Source organism: Adiantum capillus-veneris, chromosome 3, assembly GCF_014529385.1.
Source record: "Adiantum capillus-veneris isolate H3 chromosome 3, ASM1452938v2, whole genome shotgun sequence".
Classification (NCBI taxonomy): Eukaryota; Viridiplantae; Streptophyta; class Polypodiopsida; order Polypodiales; family Pteridaceae; genus Adiantum; species Adiantum capillus-veneris.
This window is the reverse complement of record NC_140933.1, coordinates 159,455,737-159,478,113: the sequence shown is the minus strand read 5'-3', so window position 1 is coordinate 159,478,113 and position 22,377 is coordinate 159,455,737. Positions and strand designations below refer to the sequence as shown.

The 22,377-nt window shown below is 49.3% G+C and overlaps 1 protein-coding gene across 4 annotated transcripts in view; it reads left to right on the top strand.

Annotated features, from left to right (window-relative positions):
• LOC147462061 (uncharacterized) overlaps positions 1–22,377 on the top strand; it is a 139,536-nt gene that overhangs the window by 45,434 nt on the left and 71,725 nt on the right. For all 4 annotated transcript variants that reach the window (XM_086509507.1, XM_086509509.1, XM_086509508.1 and 1 more), the window contains one exon: positions 790–839. In XM_086509507.1, coding sequence (XP_086365633.1) covers positions 790–839 — 50 coding nt within the window. The remainder of the gene's footprint in view (positions 1–789; positions 840–22,377) is intronic.

The window sequence follows — 22,377 nt, the reverse complement described above, 5'->3', positions numbered from 1 at the left end:
AGAGAGACATTACTGGCATCTATAGCAGCACCAGAGGGTGGTAGACAATCATGGCTTACAGATTTCTTCCAGAGGATCACAATCCTACTGCCACCAGTCACAAAGACATAGAGAGGGGGACCCTACACCAAGCTGAGACAGTGAGAGCTAGGAGATGCCCCCAAGCTCCAAGATATAGATCTCCGAGACTCCATCACATACAGATCCAAGAGATCCAAACTCGCCACCACCAGGCAGCCCAAGAGAGATTTTCTCAGATGCTGGCAGGCCCACCCGTGATTATACGTGCATCCCTTACACCACACCCACCCATGTATTAGATATTATACCCCCAGGTTTAGATAGGATGGAGCTAGTTATCTTGATGCACTTCATGATTGTACTTCTGTGAGCATGTAGATGTGCACCATACCTCCTAGAGATAGAGCTCCCGCCCACCCCCCCAATGTATCTTGTATCCGAGCCTCCCTCATACCCCATCAATCACCCCCTCCCCCCGTACCACATGACCACATTTTGCCACTTTGTAATTTTGTCCTTGCCTGATAGATGGAGGACATACACATGTTCATTTGATTTGTCTCATAAGCCAACTTCGGCCTCTAATAGACTTAGAAATCTCTCTCTCTCTCTCTCTCTCTCTCTCTCTCTCTCTCTCTCTCTCTCTCTCTCTACGCCCGCCCCCATGACACGGGAAAATATAAAGAAATTATTTTGCAATCAAGTGACATGAAAAATTTATCAAACATATGAGTGTGAGATTTTACTTATACGCTCTCTTTGTATTAGTTCGTAAACAGTGAGGCTGATGCAAAGCTGGACTCGACAAAAGCTCCAAGGTGTGTGCATTTGATTTGTATTTAACTTGTCCACTTGACTATTCAAACACAGTTATTTCATGTACTTGAGGGCACATAATGGTTTTCAGGTAGAATGAACAAAATTACTCGAGTATAAACGAAAAAAAACTTGAAGGACTCTTCGGCTTTGTTTAGACACCTCAAAAGCTTGTGTTGTCTCGTTTAAAGACACGTGAGAAACATTATCACTGAATTAGGATTTACATAATCATAAAATGGCCTCTTTAGTCTGAGCTTGGTTCCATTAGACAGTGCAACTATATTATGGAATGTTGAGCTTCCTTATTCTTGTACAAAAACAACACTGTTGCAATAGGCTCGTCAAAAGAAATGCATTTACTTGGAAGCTATGTGGATCATATTCTGGTGAGAAGGAAGATTAGTCACTTATAAATCTAAGAGATGTCTTTGGTGGCTATGTCATCCATACATTATCAGCAAAAAAGGAAGCTTGAGTTATAATTTGGGCTGTGAAGTACTAGAGAGAATGGGCTCTCTTAATCATATCTAAGCTCCGATAAGATGCCAACCACACTCACTGAAGAATTTGAGCCCAACTCATTTGAGCTTAAGTAAGGATGGCTAGTTAGAGATCTCTCTTTTTTGCTTTTTATTGGAATTAATATGATTTAATACCAGAGTTGTCATTGAAGTTTTAGCTGTTTATGCTATTGCTGCCATATAAGAGACCTGATTTAGACAACTCGACCACTATGGTAAGTAGATGGATGTGTTGTCACCATATCATTATGACCCAGCCACAAATAGGGTGCCTCCACAAGTCATTACTTGTGCATCAGAAGGATCGATGTGCAGCACATGAAAGAGAGATTAGACTCAATGGTGGTGCATGCATCCATAGCTCCTCACTTGCCTTAGCTCCTCTTTGAGACTGATAATGGAGCCCCAAACAACACCCATAGCTTGAGCAATCCGTCGATACTACTTAACTTGCTCCTCTTTGATGCTGGTGGAATGGAAGATTCCACTGTGGTGGAACCAATGGAAACAAAAGGCAAAGCTTCGTTTAGAGGGGGTGCCATTATGATGAAGAATGGAGAGAGCTTGAGAGGTGTAGAAGAGAAGGGATCTTGAATGGAAGAGGCTAGATCAAGAGAGTGGAGAGCATGGAAGGGAGGGAGCATGAGGGCTGTTGGTGGAGAAGGGGGAGCTTGAAAGGGAGAGGCTAGATCTAGAGAGTGGAGAGCGTGGAAGGAAGGGAGCATGAGGACCAATGGTGTAGAAGGGGGGAGGGAGCTTGAATGGAAGATGCCAAATCCAAAAGTGGAGAGCATGGAAGGGAATGAGCATGAGGACCGACTTGTAACTGGCTAGGCATTGACAAGACGGAAAATCCTCAGCAACACACACGAACAGATGAGAAACTTTAACACTTGAACTTCAAATCTCAAAGTAGTCGAGACAGGAAGCAGCGGAGTTCTGCTTTCAGATGCACTGGCCCCAAAGTCTAGCATGCACGAGATGGGCACCATGTGCCAACGGAAAAGAACAGAGTGAACAGACTTTAGCACTTCAATAACAACTGAACTGAGAGAGAGAGAGAGAGAGAGAGAGAGAGAGAGAGAGAGAGAGAGAGAGAGAGAGAGAGAGAGAGAGAGAGCGCACACGACACGGAGTGGTGGAATTTCACCCCAGAGAGTATTGGCCCCAAACCTTGGCGCCCCTTTTGGTATTTCTTTATATTGCTTCAACTAAGTATAATGTCGGTACTCCAATCCCTGCACCTTCACATTGAAGCATGCCAGAGAATGAGCCCTTTGCACATATTTAAAGGCCCTTGGCCTTGAAAAGCAGTCAAACTCAAAAGAAAATGGTCCCAAAAGCACTAGCGCCAAAAGCTGCCAGCACATTTTGCGAAAACCCGTACAGTTGTCCTTGCGCGAATTGCGGACGTCTGTACAATTGCCACATCAACACGTCAGCGCGAAATCCGGGATTTCGTACAGGTTGCCACGTCATCGGTTTTTACGCTTTGTGTGTGTGAGCGTGTGTTGGTCCCGCTTTAATTTTAATGCCTTTAGGTCACTTAGGCCCCATCGGACGGGGTCCCATAAGTTGGTGGGAATTCTTCTTTAAAAATAGGCCACTCGGCAAGACTTTGCAAGTTGGTAAAACTTCTTTTGCTGCTTCTGCTTCTTCACTTAGGGTTTAGGCCCCTCGGCCGGGATCTGCTATTCTTCAGTGACTTGACACGACCTTTCGATGCTTCTTTTTATATTGATAACAAAAAAGGACTATTGTCGGGGAGGGTCCTTTTCTCTGTGTGACCACACATTGATCTACCCAAAGGGGTCACACATTGATCTGCCAGAGGCTCTCCCAAGGCACACTTATAAAGGTTCTTGAAAAGTAGTGAGCCCAAAAGAGAGGCATCCTAAAAACTCTCAAAATAGCTTGTCTGAAAAACTAGCAAAAAGTAGTGTAGCCAAAGTGCCACTTGACCTTTGCAAAACGCGGACAGTGTATGGATGCCTCATGGCGTTAGAGAAGATAATCAAATTGCCGAAGAAAGTGCCGACAAAGTCAGTGTTTCCTGAAAATACGCTCCATCATGGGATTGAAGGTGGTGGGGGCATTTGTCAATCCAAAAGGTATGACCAAAAATTCATAGAGCGTGAAAGTGGTACAAAAAGTTGTCTTTGGTACATCGGCTTGCTTGATGCGAATCTGATCATAACCACTCTTCATATCTATACGACTGAAGTAAAATGATCCCTGAAGTCGATACGTGGGTTCTTAATTGTGAGCTTGTTCAAGGTACGATAATCAATACACATGCGTTAGGAACCATCCTAAGAGGACTAGGGAACAATACGGCAAAGAGCTTGGTTGAATATTTCCCTTATTCAATAACTCAATGATCTGGCTGAAATTTTCATCTTGTTGTGCTGTATTGTGGTGGTAAGGCGCACAAGTGGGAGGGGCAGACCCAGGAATATGTGGAATTTCATGATCTTCAAGGCATACTGGGGGCAATACCTCAGACGAGGGTTCTTCAAAACAATCAGGAAACTGCTGTAAGAACTGTAAACGACTTTGATCTTGAGAGGATAAAGGAGAAAATTTATGGGTGGAGTTAGAGTATGCATAGATTATGTAAGAAAAAAGGTCTCTTCATTAACTTCTTGACAGAACAAAGACATACAACGGGTACAGATTTGCCCCGATTTTTTTTTTTTCCGAGAAAAAGATCCTTCTATTAGTTAATGAAACTGCCCATAACCTCTACTAGAGAGGGCTACAACAATTATAAGGGAAGACTCTCCCAATGAAAAAACAACATAAGTACAATGAGGCTAAATCAGGAGATGGGAGGAGGGAAAAGCCACACAAGTGGACGGTAGTGCCATCTGAGCACACCCTGAACCATCGTGAAGAAAGGCTTAGGGCGCCAGAGTGGAAGGAAAGCCTCTCTACGCTCCCGCATGCGGTCGGAGCTGCCTTGGAGTCTCTCGAACCGTCCCCTGAGAGTATGGATCAGCTCTAGCCAAAGGTCTCGAATTGTCTTTGCTGGTGGTACAGGGCGAGCCTCAAAGATGCTGAAGCAGGGGGTCCGTTAGATGAACCAGAGTGTCAGGCCGCAGACAGCCGCAGATGAGCTCCCAACACTCCTCTCTCTCACTGCACCACTCCTGTGGAGTAAGCTTTGTAGCAGGCTAGAGTGTAGGTCGACCCCCTTGCATCACTATCATCCTACTGGTGGAGAATAGCTCAAACTGTAGTTCCGGGCCCGTGAGAGTGGACCAAGCAGCTGCCTCTCATGTGTACTGCCGTGTTGTGGAAAGAGCAGGCATCAGCCAAAGGACACGAAGACAAACCTGTTGTGCCATGGGACAGTCCCACAAAAAATGGCGTTGACTTTCCACAGGATGGTCACAAACTGCGCATGCTGCCGAGAGACCACTATGTACAAGCCAGCTCCCCACTGCTGTAGCTCTATGTGCAACCAGCCACTGAAACAAAGTGACTCGCTGCCGCTGTCTGGCGTCCCACAACCTCGTCCAAAAAGCTGACAAGAACTTAGTTGTGAGACCCTCCTCCTGCCAATGAGGTGCTACAGCAGGACGAGCCTCTCTCCGTGCTGCCAGTATGTGACGTCCTAGTTGAAAAGGGTCCCTCCAAAACCACTCTCCGGGATCCCACTGCACTCGTGCCTGTGGACAGCTCTTCCAAGCCCATAGCCTCCAGTGGCTAGTCTCAAGAGCTGCTGGGTTAGGATCTGTGACATAAGTCCTTCCACAAATGCCCCCAACTTGGATACTCTGAAAACAGCACTTTGCCACCTACGGGCCTCTATTGAAACTCGGCGTAAACGACCCTTACCTTGTAGCTCAAAAAATTGGGAGGGTACAATCTCTGAGCAAGCCCAAACTACGATGAGGACCTCCAGTCTCGTGAAGGCCCCCATCCATTTTGGCGCTGTTGACTCGAGAGGTGTGAGCCACTCAGCTGGTACTGCCTCTGTGATGTCGTGACACATGCTCTGCACCCCTCTCATTCCTGTAGCTGGATGCTTTGAAGCTCCTCTGACAAGCCTAAGAACTGTAGCCAGTCATCGCCGAAGTAAAAAGTCCTTCCAGGGCTCCTTCCTTGGAAGCAATCCTCTGACAACAAACTTCCCAAGAAGGGCTCTGCTCTGCTGTGCTGGGTCTATGATCCCCAACCCCCCCCTGGGAACAAGGTAGAGTGATGATCTGCCAGGCCACTTTGTCCTGGGCGATCTGAGTGTCTCGTCCTGACCAAAGGAAATTCCTGATCAGCCTCTCTACCTGGCTGATGCAAGAACTCGAAAAGATCCAACGAGATGTGGTGTACCACATAGTAGCCAACAACACCGGGTTCGCCACTACAACTTTGCCTGCCAGAGAAAGTCCTGCGGAGCTCCAATGTAAGAGCTTCCTCCAGGAGACAAGTCCAAGCCAACCTGATAGCCCAAGTATCGGACTGCAGTCCCTGGGGGAATCCATCTGAAACCCTCCCTGGGAGCCAATCAGGCATAGGAGCACTACCAGCCGAGAAAGCCACTCTCTTTCTCCAGTTGATCAGTGCGCCTGATGCACAACAAAAAGTCTCAAGAGCCTACTCACACCTGTGAAGGTTGGCCTCCTGGCCCTCCAAGTACAAAGCTGAGTCATGTGCAAACTCAGCATCAAGTACCTCGTCGCTCCGAATAGGGAGCGCTAAGCCACATAGACCAACCTGCTGTGAAACCAAAATCTGCTCATCGCCTCAGCATAGAATAGACAGAGGAAGGGGGCAAGAGGGTAGCCTATTTGACCGAACGTGTGAGCATGAAACGATCTCCTCTACTACCTGCCGAAAGTACCTGACTATGTGCCCGTCTGTAAAGAGCTGACACACCTTTGATCCAGGCATCTGTGAAGCCCATCCTGCGTAGAGTGTCCTCCAAAAATCCTAGTCAACCCTATCGTAGGCCTTCTCAAAATCGAGAAGAAAAATCACCAGATCCTCACCACGAAGGCGCGCGAGGGCAGATGCCTCCCAAAAAGTAAAGATGTTGTCAAGGATACTATGCTCCTTGACAAAACCTATCTGAGTCCCATGTATAATGCTCTCTAGAAGTGGCTGAATCCTCAAACTCAGAGCCTTGGCAAGAATTTTGTAGGATGAATTGGGGATGGTGATAGGCCGCCACTGTCGAATCTCATCCAAGGAGCCACCCTCCTTGGGACTGAGGTAAATCAAGCCCTCACTCATGCTGTCAGGTATCTCTCCTGTGTGTAAAATGTACTGAAAAGCACTACAGAGATCTGAGCCAAGCAAGTCCCAGTACTCTAAGAAAAAGCTTGGAGTCAAACCATCCTCACCTGGACAACTACCACAGGAAAGTGCTTTGAGGGCCGTGTGGAGCTCCTCTAGCTGAAGAGGCAACGCAAGCCTCTAGCGCATCTCCTCAGTCACAAGACAAGGGATCTGTGCCCAAACCTGCTCTCTGCATGCATCCTGACGCTTTGACTGAGGCTCTCCTAACAGCAGGTCACGGCAAAAGTGAGTAGCAATTGCGCGTATGTCCTCTGGCTCTGAAAAAATTGACCTATCAGGCCTCCTCAATTGGCTGACCCTGGCATGCGCATGTCGGGGTCCCACTGTCTCAAAGAAAGCCCCTGTCACTCTGTCACCAAGCTGGGTCCACTAAGATGCCTGTTGATGGAAAGCAAACTCATGGTGCCTCTCCTATGTGCTGGCAAGATCGTGGCGAGCTTGCTGCAACTGCTCCTCCAACTAGGGACTGTCTGGATGCTGCTCCTACATCCTATACAAGGAAGCCATGCCCTGTCGGAGAGGCTGCTCCTCTTCTCTCGCTGCAGCCAGGCGGACTCTAGACTCCTAAAGAAATGGCCGACTAAGCTGAGCACGTCCAGAGGCCACTCTGTTAGCAAGAGAGTCCTGCATGTCTACGCCCTCTCTCCAAAGAGCCACCACTTGCTCTCTAAGCGCAGAGTCTAGCAAGACCCTCTCAGGGATGCGTAGCATCGTGCTCCCCCTCCTCTGTTTATCTATCACTGTGAGGATCACTGGTGGGTGGTCCGAAAAAGAAGTCCCAGCCAGAATGCAAACTGTCCCACCCAAGTCACAGAAGTGGTCACTAGTGTAGAAGCGATCTATTCCAAGATAGATTCACTCCTCCCACTCTGCGGTCCGAACGAGAGAAGGCCAGAGGCTGTCCGGGGGCCTCACAAAACTAGCATGCTGCCACACATCCGAAACCCGCAGAGTCATATATAACCTCTCCCAAGCTGCCAACTCAACTCCATGCACAGTAGTATGGCTACCTCCAATCCTGTTAGAGGGGTCCTCCAACAGGTTGAAGTCACCCCCAATGCACCATTGCCATGCCGCAGGCAGAGTCTCTACAATGTGAGGCCAAAACTCTGCATGTGCACTCGCCACATTGGGCGCATAGATGTTCAGGAAGCCCAAGAGGCAACCCTAAATAATCCTTGTGTCCACAATGGCTTGCTGCCAAGAGTCCGCAATAGGCATACATACCCCTCCGTGGATGCCACCAGGTCCAAATGCAGTCTCATACTGCCCACGCAAAAGCTGACCACATCATCTAATGCGGCTCTCACACAAATGATGCTCTTGTAGCATAAGAAGGTCAACCTCTCCTCCCAAGGCATCGCTGAAGCTCCTGACGAAGTCGGCCCCTCTAGCGCTGAAACTGGGGCCCACCTAATCCCTGCACGTTCCATGAGACGATCCTCATGGGGAGCGAGATAGAATTGATGCTGCAACATCAGCTAACCATGCTATCTTCGAGGCAGGCTTGGATGGGGAGTAATCCGCATCCGAGCATCCCCTAGATAGGCGTGACTGCAAAGAGTGTCTAGCCCAAGCCCAAGAAGAACGAGCCGTGCACAAGGCAACCTCCTCGGTCCAGGAGTCCTCATGTATGTGTACATAGCATGGCCGGCTCTGCGTGTCAACAAAGAAGTGAACCACAATGTGTCTACATCCTACTGAGTCTAGAGGCATCACTGAAAACTTGGCCAACAGCCACAGAGTCTGAACCAAGTCTGTAACCCCTAGGTCTCCCATGTGATGAGAGAACTCGAGGGCCTGTGCCTGCAGCCACTCCAACACTGAGTCTAAAGTCCACTTAGGTTGGTCCCTGCTGCATAGGGGAAAAGAGAAGCCAACCGCTGAGTTCAGGGCCTCTATCCCTCTAGCTGCATGGAACAATACATGTACTCTGAAGCAAGCTGCCTCAAAGTTTGGTGAGGGGTCGTCGAGAAACCATGTAAAGTCGTAGGCAAAGAAATCTCAACGACGACGAATGTTGAAGCTCGTCAGTCCACGAGGAACTACTGCAAAGGGGGCACCAGAATGGGGGTACGCAAGAAAGGCTCTCCTCTCTCGCCAAGCGACTCGTGGCAAAAGCGCTGTTGTAGCAGGCTACAGTGTCACTTTCACAGGACACACAGTTAGTACAGTTGGTCTGGTCTGGTTCACAATGGAAGGACTCTCTGGGCTGGCAGTGACACGTGGCAAAATACGGACGGTGGTCTAGTGGACATCGTGGCTAGGTCACCACCGCCACGTAGTTTGGAGATAGACTTAGGTGGCTAACATTTATGAGCCGTTGGTGGATTTTCTTCATATATGTCCAGCGTCGTCGACTAGGTAGTGAGTCTATACACACAACATGCCTTCACCATCCCTGCACCTCTGAGTCTCGACACCCCATTGTACGTGTGAGTCCTGGGCTGGAGCTGAGTGTGCTGCCACGCCAGAGTCTGTATCGGTTCTTTGAGATAGTCGAGTCATATGTTGTGGTCTGTTGTTGTCTCTCTGCGAGCTAAGTTGTTATCTATTGTTCGTTTGTTTTCAGTTTGTTTTGAGTGAGATTGTCACACACATTGCACTGAGGAGCACCGATTGTAGAGAGCACGACACACTATTCGCGCTACAGGTGCTCTCATTTTGGCGATCACAGTGGGACCTCAACTGAAGTCTCACTCTCTGTTGAAGTGCAAATCGAGGAGCTAGCTGGGTTCTACCTAGCTTCGCCTTGCTAGTGCAGCCTGTTGGTTTGTCTTGGACAACTTACTCTAGCTGACCCAGCTCTCGTCCTAGTCTAGTCCTTCCTCGTCCCTGGTCCAGCGAGGTGGTCCAGTCACTCGCCTTGGTCTAGTGGCGATTGGACGAGTTTTCAACAAGTTACAACAAGTACAAGGTCTTCATGCTCAAGGCTTGTGTGGCTTTTGGTTACTGCATGACACATACAAGGTAGTCAAAAGAGCGACAAAGCCCATTACTCAGTCCTCTGAAGTACTACCATAGGAAACGTCAACCCTTCGTGCCAAGTAGAAGTCTACCAGCTCTAGTACCCCTACCTTCCCCTATAGCTACCTCCATTCCCTCAACAAGTTCTACATCTCCCCAGTCACCGAAATCAATAAACTTCTTATCCCCTGTGTTACAGCAGGCTCTAGTGCAACAAGCTATTGCACAAATAAATAGCCATGGAGGGGCTCACAAGCGTTCTAGCTAAGGTGAATATTAAGTTTCCGACTTTCAAGGGTCTCTCCTCAGAGGATGCCGACGACCATGCCCGGAGGTTTGTTTCTTTCTGCAGAGGTCGTGGCCTCAACCGAGAAGATGCCTACTTAGTACTCTTCCCATCTACCTTAGATGGTTTAGCAGACAAGTGGTACAGTCAGTTTGCAGAGACCACTTTGTGACTTGGACCACTTTACGACAACAGTTCTGTGCAGCATTCAGGCCAGGCGACTACCAAGAAAAGGTTTTGGACGAGTTGGCCAACATGGTGCTCCAGCCATAGGTGACTTTTGCAGAACTCATGGCTAAAACCAACTCTCTGGTTGCCAAGCTTCCTCAACAACCAGGGGAATTTATGATTAAGAAGTGGGTGGAGAAGGCTCTTCCTAAAACTTCCCTGCAAAAACTCCGAGAGAGTCTCCGACCTGACGCAACTCTGGAGGAGTTTGTCGCGGCTGCTACTAGGAAAGAGGGAGCTAGGAAGCTGCTCACCAACTCCATTCAGGTAGAGACCACCTCATCGTTTTCAGAAAATTCTTCTGATCCGTTAACTTCTTTACACAGGGAATTGGAAGCCCTAAACTTACAGCGAGCTCTTTAAGAGGAGAAATCAATCTCTCTCAAACAGGAGAAGCCCCCACATCACGAGGCTTTTGATCAAATCAAGAGAGAGCTAGAAGAGCTTCGGTCTCAGCAGGAGACTAAAGCTATGGTTTGGTGCAGCTCATGTCGCTCTCCAGGACACTCTCCACGGGACTGTCCCCTTCGGGCTTATTGCCACTTCTGCGAAAAGTTTGGGCATGAGGACAAGAACTGCTACTACCTCAAGGGATTGCGACAAATACAACAAAGTCTTGGTCCTACTCTTCAACAAGGGCCAACACTTGCATCCAACATGGTCTCTCCCTGTGGACATCCACACCATATGCCACCTTTATTGTCTGCCCCTCCTATGCAAGGTATGCAGAGCACTTTTCCCCCTCAGAGCTTTTATCACACCCATGCTCCCTTCCCACCTCAAAGCTTCTATGCCTCCACCTCTAACTCCATGGAGCAAGGACCACCTCGTCCTTCGACTCGTCCATTGAATCGGCCCATTTTGTGCTACAGATGCGGGGAATATGGTCATTACCAAAGCAAATGCCCTTTGCCCGAAGGGTACCCTCCCTGCCGTCATTGCCCTGAAACGAAGGATCACTATAGTAAAGATTGCCCTAAACTTCGTACATCCACGGCTGCGAACCCAAATCAAAGCCAAAATGAGTTTACCTTTCCCAAGCTCAATTTGATAGCTATGAGCCCCACTCCTCAACCACCCCCTTCCGCCCATGTGGTTACCACTCATGAGAAGTTGCAATTGGTAAACGAGCCAGCGGGCGTCCTCACCCGGGCCCAGAGAGCCGCTCTCGGTCTTAGCATTCTAGCAAGTTCAACTCCCCCACACATTCTCACACCAGTGGATACCCTGCCTTCAGCTGTTAACAAGCCATCCCCCAGTGCCATGAAAGAATCCAAACCTTTGCTCTTCGATATTGATGAAGCTTTCTTGGAAGCAGTTTCCGATCTACAGAAGAGCAAGGTACCAGAGGATCCGTTGGTAGAACAGGAAAAGCTTACAACAGAGACAGTCTTGAAGAACACCTTCCAACAAGTGTCCCTCTATGACATGCTGCGACTAGATGCGAGTTTTAGCAGTGACACCCTTGCTGTTATTCAGTCACTTTACCCCGGAGCAAGTCCTAGTGACGGGCATCTCCCGGTGCGACCATCTGAGTCCTATATGATATCCAATCCCGCTGCTCCCCTCACTGATTATAGAAGCCCTCGCCTGACAGTGTCCGTCTTGGGGCAACAATTTTCACGAGTAATTTTTGATGGTGGATTTGGCATCAATATGATGCCTGAGTTCACTATGATGCCTTTAGGCCTACAGCCTACTCAACCTGCCCCCTTCACAGTAACATTGGCCGGCCAGAGGACAGTATACCTTGTGGACATAGTGGAAAAGGTGCCTCTGCAGGTACAAGATTTCACTTTTAGTTTGGATTTTGTTGTGATTCGTCTTCCACAAGTGGTGTCACAAAGTGATGACGTGGCTAACCCTAAACTGTTGAAAACCCTAACCCTAACCCTAACCCTAAAAGGTGGCAGGGAAAACAGCCAGATGCTGACGTGGCACTGTACGGAAGATTCTGAAAAACGCGGTGCGTTTTACGATGGATTGTACGACAGCTTTTGTGCTGGGTAAAAGCTATGCAAATTTTTGGGCAGCTTTTTATTCTATGCAATTGAAAAAGGCCTATTTTTGCTTTATTTTGATGGGCTCAAGAGAGCTTGTGAGAGAAAGAGCCTTTGCTTTATTTTTAGGCTTTTGGATTTTAAGCTTTTGGGGCTCTGATTTTGGCATCCCTTGTAAACAAATAAATAAGTGGTTTGGACTCTTGACTCTGTAGAGCATTTGGACGCAGAGTCTTAGAGTGAGACCCAACCACTCTTGGACTTTGAACTCAGATTAATACAAAAAGAAAAACAGAAAGTGGCGCCAGTCTTTGGGGCCAATATCTCTAGGCACGAAACTCCGTCGGCGGGCCAGTGCAAATCTCTTGTGAATTCTGAACTGTTTTGAAGTGGTTATTTGGTGCTGTCGTGGTCGATTCTTGACTTGGAGTGTCCAAGTCTGTTACAAGAGGGCGGATTTCCCTTGCTCATTGGTAGAACATGGCTGTGACACACTAAAGCACTTTCATGATTGGGGAAACGATGCCATGTGGATACATACTCCTGGCTCCCAGATGCAACCCATGCGCCTAGAAGGAGGCATGGATCCCGTTGTGCAACATAGTTCTTTGTCCCTAGCAACCAGCTTAGAATTGGAACAGCCTACTCCGCCTGACGGGTCAGACGAGGATCTGTTGGAGTGGTTGGATGCTATCAAATCTATGCCCTGTTATGGAGTCTCTATTTACTCTTTACCTGAAGGTACACCCTCTTCCAATGTTTCCACAGTAACTAAACCCAATGAGCCACCTGAGCCAGCTCAAAGGTTGAAGGTCATAGAAGTAACTAAACCCAATGAGCCACTTGAGCCAGCTCAAATGTTGAAGGTCATAGAAGGTACTCCAGATGCGCCCTTGGTGGAAGCCTTTGAATTTGGTGAGCCTATGGAGGATCATAAAAGCGGAGAGAAATCTCCTCGACAGGAGTTCACCCCCCCTCAAACATCAGCCCCATTGGTGTCTGCTTCTCTGACCAAAACAAAGCTCCCTTCACAGAGCCCGTCCTGCTTGATGAATTCCCTGCTCATGATAGTTGTCTTGCTCATGGTTGCTACGCTATATAGCATCTCCTCTTTCAGCCAGTGGACCATGGAATTCATCTACAGTGGAACACGAATTCTTCCGACTAAACCTTGCAGTGGAGATGTATATTTTCTATGTGCCACCCCCTCACACCCTCTCGGCCCTCACCAGCCCTCGCCCCTAGTCCCTCCTCCTCGTCCCCCCTCACCAGCCCTTGTCCCCTACCCCTCTCTCCCAACTCGCCCCTCCCCCTTTCCCAATTCGTCCCTCTCCTCTCTCGCAACTCGCCCCTAGTTCCCCCTTAATCCCAACTCGCCCTTCCCCTCTCCTCCCAACTTGCCCCTTTTCCCCCTCCCCAACTCGCCCTTCCCCTCTCCTCCCAACTTGCCCCTTTTCCCACTCCCCAATTCGTCCCTCCCCTCTCTCCCAACTCGCCCCTAGTTCCCCCCTCACCAACTCGTGCCCCCCTCTCTCACAACTCGCCCCCTCTCTCCCCCCCCCCCCCCCGCCCCTCCCCCTTAACTCACCCTCGCCCCTACCCTTTTCCCCCTCACCCCTACCCACCCCCTCCCTTGCCCTCGCCTCCAGTCCCCCTACTCATCCTCTCGCCCCCCCGTGCCCAACTCGCCCCTCCTCTTTCTCCCAACTCGCCCTCCCCCCCCCCCCCCCCCCCCCCCCCCCCCCCCCCCCCCCCCCCCCTTGCCCAACTCACCTCCCCCCCCTCCCTTGCCTAACTCGCCCCTCTCCCAACTCGCTTCTATCTAATCCCACTCGCCCCTGCCAACTCACCCTCTCCCCTAACCAGCTCAACTCTTGCCCCTCGCCCCTCGCCCCTGCCTACTCACCCCCCCCTTTCCCCCCCAACTTACCCTCATCGCCGTATCCACTCACCCCTCGCCCCTCTCTCCCCCTCGGCCTTGCCTACCTACCCCTCGTCCCCCTACCACACCCCCTTGCCCCTACCCAGCCCTCGCCCCCTCTCCCCCTCGCCCTTGCCTACCCACCCCTCGTCCCGCTACCCACCCCTCGCCCCTCCTACCCACCCCTCGCCCCCCTACCCAGGCCTCACCCCCACCTAGTGCCACCTCGCCGCCTACCCACCTCTCGCCCTATTTGCCCTACCCACCCCTCGCCCCATTCCCCCTACCCACCCCTCACCCTTGCCATACATGGCCCGAAATCTCCTTTGGCTGCTTCTCCTCACCCTCTCCCCGGGCACTTTCACAGTGTGTAGGCCCTTGTCTTCAGCTTGAGGAGACGAAGACCTTCTATAATTTAACAATCAAGCAGCCCTCTGGCTCTGGCTTTTTCTCCATGTTCACAGGAGATGGAGAAAGACACAAAGGGGGAGAGGTAGCTTTCTGTAATCCGATCACAACAGACTAGCAAGCTGAAGAGACGCTGTACCTTGTGGCTTTCAAGCATTCACCTGGTTGCCATCCTGATGCTGTTAATGATTTTTGTTCTGCCATCACTATGGAGCTTAACCTTATGCAAGCATGGACCAGGTCATTTTTCTCTCACTATGGCTATGAAGGATAAAGATGCGATGAATCCAAACTGAGCATATCTCTTTGCTGTGGAGTCTCATTCTGTTTTGCCAATTGGATTCTTGGACTATGCAACCATACTGGTTCCTGCCTAGTCTAGGCTTAAGGTGTTTGAAGCTGTGCAATATTCTTAACTCCACTTTGGAGGCATGTAAGGCATGGTTGTACGGATGCGGTACCTAGTGTTTTTTTCACAGTTTTTCAGTATTCTTCTCACCGAGACGGTGAGCGATCTAGTGGCGGGCAACCTGTAGCAGGCTACAGTGTCACTTTCCCAGGACACACAGTTAGTACAGTTGGTCTGGTCTGGTTCACACTGGACGGACTCTCTAGACTGGCAGTGACACGTGGTAGGATACGGACCGTGGTCTAGTGGACATCGTGGCCAGGTCACCACCGCCACGCAGTTTGGAGATAGACTTAGGTGGTTGACATTTATGAGCCGTTGGTGGATCTTCTTCATATATGTCCAACGTCGTCGTCTAGGTGGCGAGTCTATACACAGCACGTCTTCACCATCCCTGCACATTTGAGCCTCGACACCCCCATTGTACCTGTGAGTCCTGGGCTGAAGTTGAGTGTGTTGCCACGCCAGAGTCCGTATCGGTTCTTTGAGATAGTCGAGTCATATGTTCTGGTCTGTTGTTGTGTCTTCGTGAGCTCAGTTATTATCTATTGTTCCTTTGTTTTCAATCTGTTTTGAGTGAGATTGTCATGCACATTGCACTGAGGAGCACCCACTGTAGAGAGCACGACACACTATTCGCGCTACAGCTGTCAAGAGATCTCCCTGCAGCCGAGGATGGTCCTGCCCCTTGGGACGGCTGTGGGGGAGCTGGAGGAGACGTGGAAGCAGGGGGGCTTGTGGGAGAAAGAGGATAGGGGGGGCGGGGAGTGGCAGAGAGAGGGGGGTGAGGTGGAGAGGCAGAGGGAGGAGGCGGGGAGGGGCGGAGGGGAACTCGGGGGGAGGAGGGGCTGTCGGAGGTGAGGCTGAGGTGGAGGGTGGAGCAAGGACCTCGTCGTCGTGAAGAGGGTTGAATCGGTTCCCTGTGGGGAGCCCACTGCTGCTAGACTGGAGCCTGGGGACCACTCTGAGTGCCAGGCTGGCATGCTGGCCCCTATTGATGTCGACCATGAACCTGCAGCCAACCCTCCTCCGCTTGAGCCCCAAGCTGGGAGGGTGGCGCTGCATGCGTACCCTGTGGCTCTGTCTACTGCTGCTGCTGGCCAGCCCTTGAAGACTGGGGCTGAGCCTGCGGTGTAGGTCAAGGTCTCCTCTGTGGACAGGCCTTCGCAAGATGGCCCATCTGATGGCAAATAAAACACTGATTCGGGAGGCCCGAATACTCCACGCTCTGACGAAACCAACCTCCACTCACTTGAGGCAGAGTGTGGGTGTCCCGAACTAGAACACGTATTGTGGGGATGTCGGACACCTTGGCAGCTACAGAAGCTGCCGTGCAAGTTGTCTCCAAGACAGTCCTAATCGCCGAGCCTATTCTGGAAAGGAGCGAAAGCTACTCCCTCCGCAGGAGAGAGCGTGTGTGGGGCGGGCGGGCAGGCAACACAGGGTAGCGTGCAGCAGGGTGGGCAGGCAGCACAGGGCAGCGCACGAGGGGGGGATGAGGCGGGCTAGCAGGGTCAGGGCGTGCATGAAGGGGAGCAAAGGGGAGGCAGCAATGGCGTGCGCGAGGGGTAGCAGCAAGAGCGAGCTCACACAGTGGCTAATATCTGCCCCGAAATTTTACATCAATCTTTATTTGTTTGTCTCTATGGGTAAGGAGAATCTCTCTATCATGGGCATGAAGGAGGGCATCATACTTATGGAACCATGGCATCCCTAACAAAACATCACAAACAACTAAGTTCATGATGAAGAAATCCACAATGTTTACAAATCCTTGGACGTGGACTTGGAGTGAGCCTAGCAGAGGTGTCGTAGAACCATAAGTGTTGTTTGCCATCTGCGCTTCAATGGAGTTGCCCTTTGCGTATTCATCAATGCAAAGGCGGGCGGCCGTGTCGGTGAAAATGAATCTTTTGTCTGATCAAGGGTCGAAGAAAATAAGTGTGTCTTTTTCACGAACTCGTCCTCATGCTATGCAAGGTCCCTAAATTGATCGTGTCCAGGTTCTCCGACGAAATCTGGAATCAATCCTACTGAAGGGCGAGGCCTGTTGTTGTTGTTGGTGGTGGCGGTATTGTCCTGAGGGTACTGTCGTTTGATAGGAATATTATTCGGTGGGGTAAGGGGTTTTTTTTGGTTACAGTCCATAACCTATGTGGTGACACTTATAGCATCAGCCTTGAGTCCTGTACTCGGCCGCCAATTGAGGAGTTAGTTGAAAACGACAATCAGGGTTTTGGGACGAGCCCGAAGGTGGTTGTTGTTGAGCGGAAGACATGTTATTGCAGGAAGTGGCATTTCGTGCTGGGGATATAGTCTAAAGACTAATTCCTTTCTCATGATGTGATAACCAACTCTAGCATGGGACATTAATTGCCTCATAGTGGAGACTACTTTGTATTTGCAATAATCCCGCAATGGGAAAGACAATCGCAGTGTATACGTCTCGATCTGTTCTGCAAAAGTAATGTCTCTGAAGATAGATATTGGTAGATATGCATCCCAAAATCTTTGGTTATAAGCTGCAAGAATGTCATATGGATACATCCTCAAGCCCAACCAAACTGCAAGTATGTCGACTTCAAATGTGTCGTCAAGAAAACTTGGGTAGAAGGCCAATTTAAACTCGACCCAAGTTTTAGGACTGTCAGGCTTCTTGGTGAGGGCATCTGAAACGAACGAGGAGAAAGGATCTCCCGGCTACACGGACCGCTCACAGATACGTGTCGGACGAACCACCCGACCATAGCCACCATCCGGCAGCTCCTCCGTGCTGGGGCCAGGGTCCGAGGACGTAGGCGTGCACCTGTAAGACCGAGCGTCCCATACCACCTGGCCTCACCTCCTCGAGGTGACCTCGCGCACTCCTAGCCTCGTGGGCTAACCACTGGCACTCTGGCAATGGGGTTGATAATTGAATGAGGCCTTGGCCTCCCTTTTATAATAATGGCCGGCCACAGTGTCCGTGTTCACACTACGTCCGCCCCGGACATTGGACGCCCATCCCGACGGCATCTGGGCTAGATCCCCTCTCCTGTGAGCACGACATAACATACTTCCCCCCTTAAGAATCATTGATGTCCTCATCAATGAAGTGGGGATACTGAGCCTTCAAAGCTCTAACAGGTTCCCAAGTAGCAAACCTTTCAGATTGACCCTTCCATTTAATTAAGTACTCGTCATAAGCCTTTTGGTGCGAATGACGGGTGCGATCGTCTAAAACTGCTTCTGGTTCTCGAGCAATATACTCAGTTTACATATCTTGCCATACATTTTCCTCGATAGGCACAACAACGTCTGCTTCGCCCAATTTCACTTTAAGGCGGCTGACATGAAACACTGGATGTACACTAACATCCGAAGGAAGAGCCAGTTTGTAGGCAACTTGGCCAATTTTCTTTGTGATCAAGAACGGACCACAATATCTAGCTGAAAGCTTATAATGCTTTCCCGTTCGTGTAGTCTTGGAATCCTTGGGTATCTTCAGATAAACCCATTGTCCCACATCTAGAGTCCTTGGGGACCTCTTTTGATTAGCATAAGTAGTGACTCGGTCACGAGCCGTTTTTATACTATCCTTAGCCAATTCGAGCATTTCTTGCAGGTCATACAGGAAATCACGAGCTTGGCGTTCCTTGACTTTCTCTAAGCCAATACCAATTGGGGATTTAGGCTCAAATCCATACATCAGCATGAACGGGCTAAATCCAGTAGCAGAATGTTTGCTGCTATTATAGGCAAACTCTAACTGTGGAAGATACCTTTCCCAGTTAGATTGCCTATGAGAGACATAGGCTCTCAACATGTCCTCTAACGTCTGATTCATCCTCTCAGTTTGTCCATCGGACTCAGGATGGTCAGAAGACAACATACTCAACTTCGTCTGAAGATGAGCGAACACATCTCGCCAAAATCGGCCAGTGAACTTAGTATCTCGATCATTGACGATATCCTCTGGGAGACCATACAGCTTGTAAAGCTGATCGACAAATAAAACTGCCAACTCATGGCTTTTTACTGTCGACTTCGTTGGCATAAACTCCGCCATTTTTGTGAGGCTATGGACCACAACTCAAATAGCGTCATTGCCCGGACTAGCATTAGGCAAACCAACGATGAAATCCATGGAAATACTCTGCCACTTGGCTCTCTGCCTTATTGACCTGACATTGAGCGCATCTCTTCACATAGCTCTCTATGTAAGAGCGCATCCTTGGCCAATAGGAATATCGCTTGACCAAAGCCAAAGTTCTCTGGATGCCTGGGTGCCCAGCGCTAGGAACATCGTGGCATTCACACAAAATCCTTTGTCGAATCTCATCGATTTCTGGCACGCAGACTTTACCATTTCTAAACAATAGTCCACCTCTAATGGAATATTATCGCTGTCTCTTCTCCCCAACACGACTCACTTGGGTCTCCGGATCACCCAAGCCTGTATGCAAGTCATGCCCCGCTTCGACCTCGTTCCATATCTTGCCAAAATGGCCATCAGAACGACATAGCCCTTGGAGAGAGAGATAGAAATCCGTCGAGATTTTAGCCATAGACAAGGCGTTGACCTCAGGAATCCTGCTGAGCGCATCAGCAACTCGATTGCTGGATCCTTTCGTATAACAGATCTCAAAGTCAAACTCTTGCATAAGCTCAACCCATCTAGCCTTCTGGCCTCTGAGATCACCCTGATCACAGATATAGCGCAAGGAATGGTGATCTGGCCATGCAACAAACGTAGAGCCATACAAGTAGTGCCGCCATTTCCTCAGGGCGTGGACTACGGCGTAAAGCTTCTTTTCATACGTTGGATAACGCAGCTCAGGGTTAGAAAGCTTCTTACTTTCAAACTCAACAGGCTGTCCATCCTGGTATAATGCCGCACCAATAGCATAATCGCTAGCATCCGTTTCAACCACAAACGGTTTGCTAGGATCCACAATGTGCAATATTGGCGCGGTAGTCAGAGTTACCAGGGAACGCCTCCCTATGGGCTGGGAACGCCGGAACGGCGTTCCAGAGGGTTTTCATGGCCCGGAACGGCCAGACGTTCCGCAGGGGGTTTTGGTACCGGAACGGCCAGCCCGGAACGGCTCGGAACGGTTGGGAATGACAGATTTTCAGATTTTTGAGCTTTATCTTGTGAGGCTCCCCCTTCTTAAATGCCCTTTCCCCACGCCTTACCTTCACAATGCACACAAGCTCTCAACGGTGAAAGCTCAAGCTCTACCCTCCCGAGTCTCGAGTCTTGACTCTCAAGCTCTAGCCTTGTTAGTCTAGACTCTAGACTCTAAAGTCGACAAGGCTGTCTCCCTCTCCCCCTCCCTCTCAAGCTCTCTCGAGAGTCGAGTCTCCCACTTTTAAGCTCTCTCTCTCTCTCTCTCTCTCTCTCCACATCCCTCCCCCCTCAAGCTCTCAAGCCTATACGACACATGTTGGCCATAGTAAGGTTGAATGGTCTTCAAATCAAGTGTTTTGTGAGTATTAGAGTCAAAGGACTCTGACACTACTATTATTCAATCACACAGAGCTTAAAATTGCATTATTTGGGTGTTTTTATGCCTCCCGTTCCGTGCCGTTCTCGTTCCGAACCCCTCACCGTTCCCCCGTTCCGCGGGGGATCCCGTCACCGTTCTCGTTCCGCGTTCCGGGTAACTATGGCTTTAGTGTCCGAAAGCTCTCGTCGAGACACTCATTCCAGACAACAGGGGGATCACCTTTACGACGAGGATCCGAAGTCTTCGGCCCTTTCACCCCTGCTTTTAAAAGTTGCGTAAGCGGAGCAGCAACTTTAGAGTAATCCTTGATAAACTTGCGAAAGAAGCCAGTAAAGCCTAAAAAGGACTTTACTTGGCGCACATTCTTCAAAATGGGCCAATTTCGCACTTTATATAAGTTTTCAGGGTCAACGCGAATTCCATCGCGAGCAATCATGTGACCCAAGTACAGAAGCTCTTTTTTAAGGAATTCACACTTCAACGACTTAGCGTAAAGCTTTTCAGTTCTCAGTACTTCGAGAACAGTGCGTATATGCACTAGGTGCTCAGACAAACTTCGACTGTAGATCAAGATATCATCAAGAAATACAACAACGAAGTTGCCTAAAAATGGTCGCAGCAGATCATTTATCATCTGCTCAAACGTAGCTGGAGCATTGGTCAAACCAAAAGGCAAGACCAAAAACTCGTAGTGACCATAACGCGTATGGAAGCCTGTCTTAAGAATATCTTCCAGTTTGATTCGTATTTGATGATAGCCCGATCGCAGGTCTATCTTCGTAAAATACAACGCTCCATGGAGCCGATCTATCAGATCGTCCATGTGCGGGAGCAGATACTTGTTCTTGACAGTGAGCTTATTCAACCCCTTGTAATCCACGCACAAGCGCATAGTGTTATCCTTCTCTCGAGAAAGTAGCACTGGCGCTCCCCACGGGGATTTGCTAGGCCGAACAAAACCCCTTTCGAGATAATCCTTCAGCTTGCTGAATCTCGTCCTCCTCGGTTTTACTAAACCGATAAGGGTTGCTTTGAGAAGGGCTGACTATCAGCCACCGACTCAATGCCATGATCTACTCCTCTCGAAGGCGGCAAGCCAAGAGGTCGATCGCCAGGAAAAACATCCTTGAAATCAATCGTGATTTCTCGGAAAAGGTTGGATTCGTCGGAATCGCCAAGTTCAACAGAAGAACATGAAATATTTTTACGAAATTCAGTGACAGAAGTACCAAGCACTAATGAATCAAACCAAGCAGATGGTACACATTGATAAAAGTCAACATTAGAAGACTTTACGTCTTTATACATTTCCAAAGCAGTAATAACAATATTGCAAAACCATTATTTACAGACTTCTGATTACAAAGCGACAAAGATACATGAGGCATGTTCTGCTTAACAAAAACAAGAGAGTGATGTACATAGTCTATATACAATGAGTCTTGTTTATCATAAAACCATGGAATTCCTAAAATAACATCTGCTCTGTTCAGGCGCATGATGTGGTAATCCAAGTTCTCTTTGTAATCAGCCAGCTCGAGCGACAAGTCTGGAACCATCGGATTCCATACATCTGTATCCACGCCACAAGCCATCTTCACGCGATACTCATGGTCACTGTCCCGCGTCCGCAGGCTCAGTTTCTGCACCAATTTTGCATCCACAAAATTGTGTGAGCTTCCATTATCAAGGAGTACGGTCATGTGGTGACCATTGATCTTCCCGGGAAAACGGAGAAGATCGTGTTTATTGATAAACACTTTGGTGCTAAAAGTACAATTAGTGCATGAACTGTGCACTTAATGATGGATTTCAACTTGAACAACATCAGAGTTACTTGAGATCTCGTTGATTTGAACCGAAGGACGGCTTTGTGGTTTCTACGTCTTTTTCTTCTTAGGGCAATTCTTGATTTGGTGACCCGTCTGGCCACAACCGAAGCAAGCCCCCTTCTTCACTACATCAGCAACTAAAGCATTTCTGGCTTTCTTCTTTTCCTGA